The 14,702-nt window shown below is 38.7% G+C and overlaps 2 protein-coding genes across 7 annotated transcripts in view; both read right to left on the reverse strand.

Moving 5' to 3' along the window:
* Window positions 1-232: 232 nt before the first annotated feature.
* On the reverse strand, window positions 233-5,119 carry rfk (riboflavin kinase). Its single transcript, XM_079686773.1, has 4 exons — window positions 4,526-5,119; window positions 3,435-3,586; window positions 2,278-2,380; window positions 233-1,930 (listed from the first exon to the last, which is right to left on the reverse strand). The coding sequence occupies exons 1-4, from the start codon at window positions 4,605-4,607 to the stop codon at window positions 1,758-1,760; spliced, it is 510 nt and encodes a 169-aa protein (XP_079542899.1). The 5' UTR covers window positions 4,608-5,119; the 3' UTR covers window positions 233-1,757.
* Window positions 5,120-7,224: 2,105 nt separating this feature from the next.
* The window catches only part of LOC307045057 (uncharacterized protein), a 38,614-nt gene continuing 31,136 nt past the window's right edge, over window positions 7,225-14,702 (reverse strand). For 3 of the 6 annotated variants that reach the window (XM_079690539.1, XM_079690535.1, XM_079690540.1), the window contains 10 exons: window positions 14,372-14,460; window positions 13,885-14,106; window positions 13,598-13,765; window positions 13,282-13,381; window positions 12,868-12,999; window positions 12,109-12,195; window positions 11,687-11,785; window positions 11,319-11,360; window positions 9,212-9,244; window positions 7,225-7,929 (listed from right to left, as the gene is read on the reverse strand). In XM_079690539.1, the coding sequence (XP_079546665.1) occupies window positions 7,899-7,929; window positions 9,212-9,244; window positions 11,319-11,360; window positions 11,687-11,785; window positions 12,109-12,195; window positions 12,868-12,999; window positions 13,282-13,381; window positions 13,598-13,765; window positions 13,885-14,106; window positions 14,372-14,460 (1,003 nt within the window). In that variant the 3' untranslated portion in view covers window positions 7,225-7,898. The remainder of the gene's footprint in view (window positions 7,930-9,211; window positions 9,245-11,318; window positions 11,361-11,686; window positions 11,786-12,108; window positions 12,196-12,867; window positions 13,000-13,281; window positions 13,382-13,597; window positions 13,766-13,884; window positions 14,107-14,371; window positions 14,461-14,702) is intronic. The other 3 variants (XM_079690536.1, XM_079690537.1, XM_079690538.1) reach the window with 3 other exon arrangements.

Here is a 14,702-nt window from a genome sequence, read left to right on the forward strand (position 1 = left end):
TGCATGCACAGCGTCAGAAAATCGGGCCTTCAAAATAAAATGTTGACTTTTCCCCCCAAAATAAAAATTCAATTTTTTTTTTCTTCACTCACACATCCGCGACCCACCAGTTGAGAACCACTGAACTAGAGGAACTACAATAATGAATTGCAAGAAATGAGGCCTTACTCCAGACATGCAATGAAAACGCTCCTCTTAAAATCTTCGACCGGTTAGAAGAAGCGCATCACAATTGACAGTTTCACTGAAGTTTATTCTGTACATTAAGTGCTTTAGAGGATGAATCTATGGGTAATAATGTAGCATTCATTATGTACGAAAGCTTTACACAGCAGACAGTTTGTCAACATGATGAAAGTACTGCTTCCTGTGTTGATTCTGTCATTCCCTGTCAGTAAAGAAACTAAACTGAGAAAAGCAACAAACACAAACTACCAGAGTAATAATAGATGGAAAAACAGCTAAACTCTTGTTTGGAAATTAACATAGGTACAGTGGCATGATGAATGTCCACGTTCATACATTTCAGTCATGTCTCCCTAAATAACACAAATGCAATACGGATTTTAAACCCAGTCACATGACTACTTCATTTAAAACATATATTTACAGGGGATCAAAGAATTGTACACACAGATTGTAGTTGTATGTTAGAATGTTTCGAGTTATTTTTTAACAGTTGTTCACACCCACAGACCCAAAAACCCCCGTCAGAGCAAACTGTTTTCCAACGTCTCTTTTGACATAAAAGATTCAAATGGAAAAAGGGTAACACTGTAATATATATATATCAAGAATATAATGTGCATTTGTGTGACTGTTACACTTTGTACAGATCAGAGCAGGGTACTGTGACCCTATACGTTATCCCATATCATCTATCAATGTTTTAACACACACACAAACAACCTGTGACTGACGGACTGTGGGTCAGAGCATCAGCCAAGCTAAAGCCAACACTTCATCTCCATTAAACAATAATCATTTTTGCTAGTTATCAAATAACCATAGCAATACGATATTCTTCCTGCATAATGCATCAAAAACCCCAAATCAAAATTTAATTCCAGTGTAATTGGGTCATTCGTATTTTTAGGGCAGTGGTAATGAGTGCCCCACTGGAAGGGAAATCGTTTTTTCATGAAGAAAGTTAAAAGAGGTTATAATTTAATCTCCACTTATTCATTGCATTTAGCCACATTGTTGCATAAAGTCATCCAACAGTACGACCAGTTCTTTTTTTTAATGGATAATGCCCAACATTTGAAATAACATGTATCGTATGTGTGTCTTTAACCAGTGAGAGACGAGAGTCGGGTCTACAGGCCATTAGTGTCTTTTGGTATTTACAGATCAAAATAAAGTGACCTCATTAGGTACCTTCTCACATAAAAGATTCCAAATATACAGCAGGACCAGTGGGAGCAAGAGACTCATACACAGTTGTGCATATGAGGCAATCTGGTGTGGATGTATACAAATAAACGTCTAACTGGTTGTGTGCAATAAACACAAACAGGAACTTAAATAGTTGAGACACATGGAGGAAGTGAAAGAAAAATACAATAAGAAAAAAAGAAAAGAAGGTTGGTTGTTTACCATTATGTGCAGTCATGGTGACAGCTTAGAGATCTCAGTATGAGGCTGTGCATGTTAATGAGTGCAAACATCTGTGTGTCAATAGAAACCATTGTGTTGTTCTGGGGTGTGTGATGAACGTGTGTGTGTGCACAAAGTGGTACAGTCATAGGCAGCTGTTAGTGACCGTTCATAATAGTCTGTGATGTGGATGCGGTCGTGGGGGGCGCTGCTGACGACAGGCTGGTAACGCTGGTGAAGAAGTTGTCTTCTTTTAGTTTGAGATGCTCCGGGAGCTCCAGCTTGAGCTTGGATTCCTCAATGTCGTTGTTTATGGCTGCAATTAGCGCTTCTGTTAGGGAGAAATGAAGACAGGCAGAAAATAAGTCAGGTGCGAAGAGAAGAATAATGAGAGTATAGGATGTGGGAAATCATGGAGGGTAAAGAGGATAATTAAACAGCTGGACCCGGGTTATATTTTAGATCTTTGAGTGAGTTATAATAATATCCAAATGGAAAACGGTTACCTGTATTGTGTTAGTGCTCAAATTATTGGTTTTGTGTATTTTATTTATGTGTTCAATTTATACTTCAATGCTTTTGAAAAATAGTTTTTAAGCTTTCATTCCAATAAATCTATTGAATTCCACTGTGTGAGTGCATGAGTGTGAGAGAGAATGAGAGAGAAGGATTTCATACCAAGTGAGTCGTAGCTCCTCTCTGGACGAATGTAGCCCACCATGACCACATTGAGAATCTCTCCATAGAAGTCCTCATTGAATGTGTGAATCACATGAGTCTCCTATAAGAAAAAAGGTAATATTTACAAGAGAACTGCTACTGTCAAATGTGTTGTACCACCACATTCCTGTTGTGGTGTTTGTGGGGGAAACTTCTGTAGCATTGGAGTCAGGACTCAGAGAGACACGAGGACGGAGAGCTGGAGAGCTGGAGCTTTGATGGCAAACACTGACGGTTTATTTGGAGCTTCGGCCGGAGAATTCCCAAGAAATATCACAGGGCCACGATCTGACCATACGGTAGAGATGCCACATCAATTCTGAAGAACCCTCCTGTAGCTCCAGGTGTAAACTAGTTCAGAGTGTAATAATCAACATTCTTCAATAGGTAGACTAAACAGCTGAGGACACTGAATCACATTTGTTGTAGCTTATGGCTCGGGGTCATCTACACCCTGAGAAGGATGTGTTCCAGGTGTCCCACAACAATAACTATCTCTGCCCGGTCGGTCATAAACTGCTAACAACAACAAAATGCTAGGACAGCCCCTCCTTGAGGGAGATAGCAGCCCCTTCTTGAGGGAGATAGCGGCTGCCCAAGGCTGCTGGGCATCTGCGTCAGAGGGCGAAAGGTAAACATGTATACAGAATTATTCCCTGACAGTGTTAACAAACCAGGATGTATTACAATGTCTTGCATTCAGCCCTGCTCCTGCGTCTGAAATCATTCAAATGAGCAAAATAAATGCTGAAAAATGTACCGAGGATGTCCAAAGTTTACGATACTATCATAGTCATAATAAAAACATGTTGGAAACATCCCTACATTATATTCCACTAAACAGTTTTGGCTGCTAATTAAAGCAGCTTTAGCGTCTTTTCTACAATATCAACACATGAGTTACAAATGTATTTTTAATGAGCAGTTATTTCTTTATTTTAAAATTAAAATATGTTATGTACCATTGTGGAAGGACCACAGCTTTTTTGACTACAACATTACTGGTTTTAAACCCTTGTCAAAGACAACAGATTTGATAACTTATACATAGATTTGCAATGCAAACACTTTCTTAAACTGAAAAACAGTGAATACTGCCTTCTAATAATACTGACCATGGACTTCTTGGTGTTTTTGTAGTATGGGTTCCAGCCTATGCTCATCACCATCTCGAAGACATCACCGGTACCGACGCAAGCCCAGCCGTAGTAGATCCCTGTGTCGATATCTGCAGGAAGATGGTCCACCACTGAGACTGGGAAGTTGGCTGGAGATGGGAGAGAGAAGAGGGGGAAGAATCAGAACCTGTCAGCATTAGAAAGTCTGACTTTTTATTTAAAACAGAGAACACTTTTAGGAGAAACATTTACAAATGTATTCACTGTTTAGAAGCCCTGCATGGCTAGACATACTACTGTTCTGTAAATCTGATATGGATTGCTCAAGAATAATATATTCTTAAATGTAATGAAAGGACGTGTCCCCTGTTGTGGGATAAATCAAGCAACCTGTTTGACAGAAGTAATACGTGTTTTTACAGGATTTACAGTACAAGAGGGCCGGTCTGAGAATGTTCATATAACAAACAAAACAAACTATGTTTCTTGGACCTTGTGGCTTAATCATTTTTAGATTATGTAAAAGGTGTTACTTTATTATTACTCAATGCTTTGATGATTTTACATGAGAATATTTTCATTAGATTTTACACTTAAGTGATACATTATATTTACTGCGTCATGTTATTAAGTTATTCTCCATTCATTTGCACGCTCACGACGCGTTTCTGGAAATATCCCTCATCTCATATAAACTATAATTTCGGTAAGTATCACAGCTTACATCATCTGTCAAGTTATCTTACTCAACTGACATTTACCCCAGTCCAAAAAACGGTGCGCACTCGAGAGCTGCTTAAAAAGCTGTCACTAATGCCGTCGGTAACTAAACCTTTGAAACCATTATACATGATAACTCAGGTAGGCCTACCAGCAGAATCGCCAGAGTGCACATTTGGGTAAATATGATATATAGATGTGTTGCATAACAACTACAGACTGTGGATGTTAATGATATAGTCTGGTTCTCTCTCTGATTAAGTTACTCTGGAGTCTGGAATCAATCAGACTGACCTAACGTTGTCTACGGGAGCTATAGGTTAGCCACTTAAAACCCCATATATATTAATGGAAGATGATAAACTCACCAGTGGGGATCCCCAGTTCTTTGCTTCCTCTCCCGAAGCCTCGGACGACCTCTCCCCGGCAGAAATACGGAAGGCTCTTCATGACCGCTAGCTTCCCGATAACAGCTGGCTAGATGGACGCTACAGAATGACCTCGAACAAGACAAGGAAGTCGGACTGGTAAATCACCAGCAGCACCACCTAGCAACTCTTCTGACAATCAACAAAACCAGAATCTCCCCCGGTACAGTTCAAAGTCCGTCCTAGCACGAAGCTATACCTGCCTGGTTAGCTTGCTCGAGTTAGATAACGTTGATTGTCAATGAGCAACGACGGTAAAAGTTCACCAGCTAGGCTAGCTGCTGTTAGCTTCAATAGAGACTCCTGGTTCCTGAAACGGTTTTATCCGACGCTTTTGGGAGTTGAGTTCTCAACAAATGACGGTCCCGGTTTTGCTTAGTTCCACTCTCAGTATGTAAGTGACCATGAAGTAGTAGACATATTACATGTGTGGTGTAATAATATTACATCTGTAGTTACATACAACGTCAGTAACACTGCTGCTGATGTCATCGACCGCGTGACCAAAGCGGACCGGTAGTCACGTGTTGTGTTCAGGTGTTGTAGGAAATACAGCTATTACGTGTGAGGCATTCACAGTCTCATCCGTGGAAATACTACGCAGGTTTTCTCATGTGGATGATTAATTTATAAGAAAAAAGTGTTGCACCTTTAGCGACGGGTCGCACGGCGAGTTTTAGGAGAGACGCAGTGTACTGTCGTTCCTATACATTCCTATTTGCGTTTTTGGAAATGTCTTGATGGTAGCCGGCCTTTTGACTTAAGTGCAAGGTTTGCTGGTAGTTTCCTGAATCAAACCACAAGAGGGCGACAAGAGTACTATGCTTCCCCTGGCACCCTAACCATGGCCTACTATATGACCATGGCTCAGGGAGCAACATACATTGACATATTGACTGTCAGTTAAATAGAATTGAACAATTATTGCTTTCAGGCCTCGTTCAAATGCTTCCACATTGAAGTAATTGTGTACCAAACACCTGAATGTCCATCTACATTAGTAGTTTGTGGGTTGTGAGTAGCCAATGTTTTTGGTAAAAAAAATTTTTTTTTAGCTTGAACATTTTTAACATGATCCTGCTTTATGAATTGTGTTGTCTAACATAAACCAGGTCCTGGTTTTAAATTCTTACAGTGTTTAATTCCATGTCTATTTTTAATATGATTGCATACAAAGGTACACATAGGTCCTGTATGCAACCTTTGGTACTATTGCCAGTTTAGCAATTCAGCTAGTCTCCACCTTAGTTACACTAATAAAGGTTTTTATGACTTCCTCCCTGAGATGTGTACATTCAAACAAGACTTAATCATGCCACACTAAAACCTCATGAATTCATTATGAGTGATTGCAATACTTATAGATATGTATAATTAAAGCAGGAGCATGCAGTAAGCACTGCAGGTATCTGTATTTTATATGAAGTCTAGACATTGTGCAAAAGAACAATGTCTCTGGAAAATATCTATTTTCCAGCAAAAACAATGGCGCCAAACCTATACAGGAGTGACAAAATAATGATGTTCATGAAACTCTTCACTGTTGACACTGTCAACATAGATGAGATAATATCTGTGTTTTAATCTTACAAAAATAGTGAGAACTTTTGGTTATTAGGCAAGCACTGTGTTTATTGTAGTGTATTGTATATGGTGCTTTTTGACAGGAATGCCAAGGAGGAACACATCTTTAATTAAGTTAAACAACTTTAACAACAAATGAATACCTTGCAAGCAACAAACAAGTGTATACAAATATAATAAGAAAAGCATGTTAAAGTAGATCTCTCTCTCTCTCTCTCTCTCTCTCTCTCTCTCTCTCTCTCTCTCTCTCTCTCTCTCTCTCTCTCTCTCTCTCTCTCTCTCTCTCTCTCTCTCTCTCTCTCTCTCTCTCTCTCTCTCTCTCTCTCTCTCTCTCTCTCTCTCTCTCTCTCTCTCTCTCTCTCTCTCTCTCTCTCACTCACACACACACACACACACACACACACACACACACACACACACACACACACACACACACACACACACACACACACACACACACACACGTCAAGTCAAACTAGCAATTGAAAGCATGCAATACGTTACTGCAGCTACAATGGCCCCGAGAGCTATACGCACTGCAACTTAAGACAAACGTAAATACAGAATCACATTGCATATACAGAGAACTTTGTGAAATCTGCATTCTATATTTGCCTATGTTCTTTATATATAGCATCTATGCAATTGCTTTTGTGTTCTGTTTTTGCAGAATGGTTCTGTATTTAGTTGTGTATTCTCAATTTGGAGCTTATGTGTTATGTTTCTGAGTTTTCTTTTGTTTTGTCTTTCTGCATGTGTTTAATTGAGTTTGCAGTACACTGAACTTTAAGGGCAATCATAGATCCCTGCTATTTTGCTACCTTTAAGAGTTTAAGTACTTTCACAGTGACAGTGTTAGTGGAACAGCCTAGAGACAGCCTTTTAGAAGTTTCCAGAGATGTTGAGTGGGATGGTGGAATAATATAAAACTCACTGTGACAGGAGCCATCTGAACAATTGTAAACTATTCACACAACAGTTTGACTATTTGGTTTCATGACATTACAAACATACCAGACATTTACAGTACAAATACTTTTTTTGTTATTGGATCAACTTTTTTGTAAACCTTTAATACCTAAAACTATGGTCAGAATAGAGTATCCCTTAACATTACAGTCCACACCAATAACCAATTGCCAAAGCAAAATACGTGTTTATTTGTGAACAGATGGGATGTAATAAAACCTGTCTTTTCATGTGTTTGGTAATAAGGTAAAAGTTATAAGCCTTTCTACGTCTTCGAGGAATCCACACTTATTATTACCATGGTTTACAAAAGGTACAGATGGCAACTGGCAGGGTAGATTAATACATGAGTTAAAAATAAGCCTGTTAGTAATTTCTCCAAAGTAAATGACATAATAATACAAGTTTTGTTCAAATTAAAGATTAAGACAAAGGAAATAAAAGCTACAGAATGTGTAACACAATCAAGTGCTGTGTGATACAGGATAAAGCATCTTCCCTTCAGCACAGTGACAGTCTCTGCACTGTAAATACAGTATTATGTCCAGCACCCTCAGGTTGGTACTCTACTCAATGAACAAGCAGCTGCCTGATGTTTTGTACCACAGCATCTTCCTTTTTCTAACCATTTGCTAGTTGTTGTTGTAACAACTATGTGCCGTACATGTCATGCTGCAGACTAGCTTATATTCAAATATGCTACAGCAGAGTACGGCATAATGCAGGGAGAAGACGGGCAGCAGTCCGGGATCTTTTACTGTCAGACAAAAGAGTTCCCCTTCTTGTCGGCTCTAAGGTGGGGAGAAGATGAAAGGAATAATTTTAATACATCTTTGTCATCATGGCATTAGAATTATACATCTATAGCAGGGGGATTGGCAAACAAAAACGGAATGATATGTGAGAAATAAAAACAGAAGTCAGATCCTAAACTGGATACCTCTGCAAGGGCTTCTTGCTTGTACCAGATGCACATATATTATCACCTTAATTTAAACTGCACATCTAATTATATACAGCGTTAACACTGGTTACCAGGCCAGCTCTTAGATTTATTCGCAGTGGCACTTTTTGAAAGACAGTTTAATAAGCATATAATAAAACTCAGAGTGATGCGTCTGCTCTGCTGGAGGTTAAATATGATGCTCACCTATGTCTACTCTAGACTAATCAAATACATTCTTTGGGACAATTTATTTGTTAGAATTAGATTAGTATACTTTTTAGGATGTATGTTAGTTATTATGTAGGTTCTAAATGTTTCTGTACAATAAATGAACTCAAGACAATTCTAGTAAGATATATTTCAAATACCTTTTCTTTTCTGTATAGTCCCCTATTCTCAAGCTTCGGATAGCTTATTAGTATGTCCTATTTCTCATCTCCATTCTGTCTTATTATTGTACTTTGTATTTTAACTGATTGTAAATAAAATGAGTTGAATTGTCTTTGCCTTTATCAATTATCTTCCATTCTTCACTTATAAACACTGATTCATTCAATACAGCAGGAGACCGGCTTTGCTAAAGAATAAATTACCTCAGAAACCAGCCAAACACTAGCACATACTTTGTAGGCTAAAGACACATAATTGTTCAATGTTCTACTGCAGGGAAATATTCTAAAGTACACTTGTGCAATGTCAATATAATCTTAAATATAACATTTATTTTCTTGAGCCATATCCGTGCTGTATGTGTCCTTGTCTTGGCTAATCAGTACTTTATCACTAAGACCTGCTTGGGGTTTAAAGCAGTTAGTTGAGTAGATAAGACTTTTGGCCAGTCAAGTTATTCTATGATTGAAAGAGGCAGAGCTTAAGACAGATATACAATATACAAAGACTCGGCGCATTACTACAGGAAAAAAGATTGTTACTATTAAAGAAAGTTGTGGTCTCAGCATGTTTTCGTTCAGTCTCTTCGTGCAGTGTCTATACGTGCTGTTTGATTGGGTAAACACCTATTATTTTTTTATTTTTTTATAATTCATCGAATGTTGGTGATTCAGCAATCATGTCCTTCTTTGTCTCTGTTAAATTCCCTTGCTGAAAGAGAGTGGTCCACTACTTACTTAGCAGATGTGTCCTGCAATTCAGTATCCAGTCTGGTTAAGCATTAAGTTAGAGGGCAGAGAGCAAAGGTTAGTGAGGGAGGTGAACAGCTGACAGGGAGCAACCATATTGTCAGTACACATGCAGTTGCTGGGGATTAGTAGCCTGCTTCCAGACTGCCATTGGAGGGTGGATGAAAGGAATGGAAAACAAGCATCACTTCTCTAATTTGGTAGTGTTTAAGGTTGAAAGAGAGAGCCCCAGATACACTGCAATGCATATGGAGGATAATTTACCAACATTAAACCAAAGAACATTGTACCCTTATACAGTGAACACTTTTTCACAAACACTGGTTCTAGGTCAGTCTCTAGTTTTCAGACTCAAGACACCGTCCTTCGATAATGAATAGAAATGAAGTATAATATAAGACAGCTTTAATTTGTCTATGTTCTCAGCATCGCTCTATTTTCATCAAAGCACCAGCAAGCATGTGCGTGTGTTAGGATGTTTGTTTGCAAAATAACTCCAAACAACAAACAGACACATACAAGTCATAAAACATATACAGTATGTTCCACAGAGATACGGCCCTCGCCACAAGAAAACAACAGCATTGGTAATTTGTTTATTTTTTCTTGAATAGCAGCCCGGTAGTGGTGTTCATGAATGTTCTCTAAGTATCAAAGATGTGTGAGACTGTGTTGGCGATTTACACCAACTACTGTGTTTTGCTTTGGTGGTACCAATAAATTCCCACCGAACGATTAACACTGCTACCTTTATGACTTAGTTTTAGTTATTGTGGTTGCTGGCCAATAGTTTGTGCCCAGTCTCAAACACACGATGCTAATAGTTTTAACTGAGATCTATCTGCCACTCAATTCAAATGTCAACTCATTACAGCTATTGATGAACTGCTTGATAGAGATCAGATCCTGGCTGAGCCAACATTTCCTCAACCTCAATGAGAGCAAGACTGAGGTTATCTTTTTTGGACCCCAACTTCCAGCCTCCCAGGTTGATATTCTGGGCTCCCTCAAAAATAACATCCTCCCCTCTGTCACGAACCTTGGAGTGACCTTCAATAGCGCTTTTAAATTCGATAAGCAGGTCAGCACCGTAGTCAAAACCTGCTTTTTTAAAATACGACTATTGGCCAAGTCATCTTTATCTTTTAAAGACCTGGAAAGGGTTATTAACGCCTTTGTAACCCCGAGGTTGGACTACTGCAACGCTCTGTACGTGGGTATGGACCAGGCGTCAATTAAACGCCTGCAGCTAGTGCAGAACGCAGCTGCACGTCTACTCACTGGCCACAAAAAGCGTGACTACATCACCCAAATTCTGGCCTCACTGCACTGGCTTCCAATTCGGTTCAGAATTGATTTTAAACTCCTTTTGTTTTTTTTTAAAGCACTAAATGGGCTGGCTCCGACCTATATAGCTGAACTCCTCCAGCGCTACACCCCAGCCAGAGCTTTAAGGTCTGCTGACCAGCTGCACTTGATAGTTCCCAAGACCAGGCCCAAAACCCGAGGGCACCGAGCCTTCACAGCAGCTGGCCCTAGGCTCTGGAACATTCTGCCCCTCCATGTGAGCTTGGCCCAGACCCTAGGGTTTTTTAAATCTACTCTTAAAACACACTTCTTCTCCCTGGACTTTTAGTCAGAGCAGAGCACGACTCCTGACTTTTCCCTGTGTTTTTTATATATCTGTTGTAATTTATTTTCTTTTATTATGATTGTAGTAATGTGTTTTTATGTGATTGTAGTATTTATTACATGTACAGTACTTTGGCCCGACCAAAAATCGCTTTTAAATGTGCTTTATAAATAAACTTTGACTTGATTTGATTTGATAACTCATCTCACTGAAATCTATCATTAGCCAGCTGCAGTTAAAATACTGTACCTCATATTATTTCACACTGTGGTAATATGTTGCTGCCAATTATGAGAGAGTCCAGTCTCTGCTACTCGTCTGTAAGGTCGACTGAAACTCAGCAACAATTCCTACAACAATTCCTACCGACAGATAACTTCATGTTTTCCTATGATTCGGTTAGTCCCTGCGTGTGAAAATTCAAAAAATGTCAGTAGGCTACAGACAAGTTAGTCGATTTACCTCATACATGCAAATTTGTGTATACCCCTCTCCTCGTCATACCTTGGGGCAGAGTGAGAAATGTTTTAGTCCACAAACAGCCGCCAAAAGAAATGATCCTATGACTGAGGATTTAAACTGAATATACTAAGGAGGGGGACGCATTGGTTAAAGAAGTGTACTAACAATGGCTACATTCTCAATTGATTAAGGTGTCAGGCTGTTACCAAAGAAATAGACAAAAAAGAAGGGTTTTCCTGACAGTAAGTTTTCCAAAAACTCAAAGAAATACAAACATTGTTTTCACACAAGAAAAAAAAGAAAGGGTAATCGTTTTCAACTTGTGATGTGTGGTTTTATATGTTAAACTTTAAGAAGAGCTTACTCACTTTACAATGCTGGGGGGAATGTGGACGTACTCCATAGGGATGATTTCTCCAAGCTCTCGCAGACTGTTAACATACTTTATCTTGCTGCTGAACTTGGAGCTGCAGAGACAGAAAGATATAGGGTTTGTATCAGTAATGTGAAATATTCTGTTTCCAATGTAAACAAAATATGATTTTGGACAAATAGTTTGTTGTATTTTGATCTGTAGTGTTGTCAAGTGCTAATACTTAAAAAAGTAAACCCATAGATGCAGAAAGTTAAATATAAAAACCTGGAAACACATACTGTTGGTGGAATATAAGTTAAAAGAGGAATGTGTACATTTAAAACAAATGTAAACCTCTGTTGCGCTTAATTCCTGTCAACTACTGTGATGATGTGTGTGTATGTGTCATCTAAATGTTTACTACAAAAATGAAACCTTATGAAGGGTCTGGTGATTCCCAGCAGAGTCCTTATGAACCAGGAAGGATGGACAATGATGAACATCTTAAGATTTTTCTTCAGTCTGTGAGGAGAAGCAGTAGTGGTGTAATAAGATTAGTAAAGGTTTAACTAATACCATATTGACTTATTATTAGGTATTCCATGTGTATCATTTCTGCTGGCTGCTGTAAAGTATACTTTATTATAGGAGTAGAATGAAGATAAGAGGTAGTACACACAGGGAACTAAGCTCCTATGATTTATTTCTGTCACTGACATTATTTACAGAGTTGTAACATTATACATCAATGAAGCACAAGTATCTGAGCATTTATAGATCTGCCTCAAAATGATGATTCATTCAGTATCTGAAGTCTCAAATGAAAGCTCAGTGAACTGACTGTCTGTCAGTATAGGGAGTAGAGGGTTGAGTGAACTAGGTAGTACTTACTGACACAGATAATTCTCTTTTAAAACAAAATCTACAACTGAGTTCATCTCACATCTTTTGTTGAACATTTAAAAAATAAGGTTTGCAGTAGGTTTAACCCTACAGTCTATGGTTTACTACGCCCCCTTCTGGCCTACTGGTACAACACAAGCGATCGTCAAAAAGTATTTACAAAATAATGTAGGCCTAGCAGAGCTTCCATAATTGTATGTATATCAACTTTTGCTTATATAATTAAAACAGAAATGTTTGTGTGCTTTAATAATAAAAGTTATACATTGCATTTTCTTGTTTGTATATTACCTTCTGTCTATCATTTGGTAGCACTTTTTCATCCAGGTAAAGCCCGGCATCCTTCTGCGAGGTGTGGCACCATTCAGGTAAACAATCATGTAATCTTCTGCCACCATTAGTTCCAACGTACTTATTACATACCTACGCAGACATAGAAAATGCTTTGTAAAGACGATAATACATAATAACTGCTGCAAAAGAAACACCAGTGTTTTTCTAGTTCATTGAATTGTATAAAATACAGTAAATATAAATAATCAATTCCAAGTTCACATTTAAGTGAGCCGTTTTGGTCAGAACTGTTTGTTAATGGTTTGATGTGGCCCCTATGCTCTGATGAAGGAAAATCTTTGTGCAACAAATCAAGACATCATTTGATGTGTGCTTGTATTACACTACATCATGAAGCATAGCTATACTTACAGAAAAAGGTTTTCCATTACATAATTGTAATTGTCAAAGTCGCTGTCTGGTAGGAAGCACGCTGCAAACACGATGATGGCATTTTGTTCAGCATAATAACCTGACAAAATAAAAAGAGACAATGGGTTTCACAGTTATCCACCACTTAGTCATTTCTAACATTGAGTTGGAAATGATTTACTATAAGTTAATTTAATCATGAACGAGGGAAGACACACCAACTGTCAAAAGGCAGAGCATCACTAGACTCAATATGATAAAAGGATATGAAACATAAAGAAACAGGTACAGCTTTTAAACATTTGTATTTGCGTACCTCCATGAGAAATGACTCTTTTGAATGGCTCAATGCACTTCATGTCAATGCGATGCTCCTGCTCTCCGATCACCACACTCCTCCACAGACGGTTTTCCCTGCTCTCCTCAGCTGCAATCGCATCACCTGATGCTGCTCCTGCATCCATATTTGACTCTTCTGAGTCACCTGTTTGGGAAATGAAGACAATTTTACAGGACAATAACTATTTACTATACTTTTTTAGACAATAATGTAATGTCAGTGTGGCTGTGTGCATGTTTGTATTATGTCTTCAGGTGTTTGACCGTGTATGTTGAACTCCAGTGAGTCGGCCTCATCAGGACTGTCCAGCTCATCTACATTGACATCCAGGTCATCTCCAGTATCCAAGGCATCGTCCTCAGTGTCCAGGACATCTTCTGAGAGAAGAGACCCCTCACTGCGGTCCAGTGACACATTCATTGGTGGAGCTGTCAACTTTCTCCTCTGATTGGAGCCCCCTGACACATCAGCTGAGGATGGTGCATCTGGTCAAAGAGAGATGGTTTGATTTTATTCTTAGACTCAAATATGTTTTTCAGAGAAATGTTTCTGATCACTCTATTTCCCCCAATGCAGCTTTCTTTTTTGATTAGTCTTATATCTTATTGTACATTTAAAGTGTATTCCCTTAAGAAAACAATTTCCCATATTATGGAAATAATGCCAAGTCTGTAAAACATAATAGTGAAAAGAGATTATTCCTTGATAGGGTAAACCAGAGAAGTTTAGTTTATCTTGCTGTTTATTTACCTTCTCTGTTATCCATCTCCTCAGCAGCCTCCTCACTGTAGGCCGTCTTCATCATAACCCCCGATGCACCGTCTCCCTGTTGGGAGTGTCTGCTCAGAGGCACAGAAACACAATAATGAGCCACAACATAAATTATCATCGCTATCACCACTGCCACCAGAGGCACAGCTACGAATAGTATTGGGCCAAACAAGACAAAGACAATCATCTACAAAGAAAACTTTTCCCATGACAGTAAATGAGAAAGAGTTTCAAATCTGTTCATTTGACTTTGGACATAAAAAGATAACAGAAGCAGACAATAAACTCACTGCTTCATTCCCTGGCTGCA

Source organism: Notothenia rossii (genome assembly GCF_949606895.1).
Source record: "Notothenia rossii genome assembly, chromosome: 6".
Classification (NCBI taxonomy): Eukaryota; Metazoa; Chordata; class Actinopteri; order Perciformes; family Nototheniidae; genus Notothenia; species Notothenia rossii.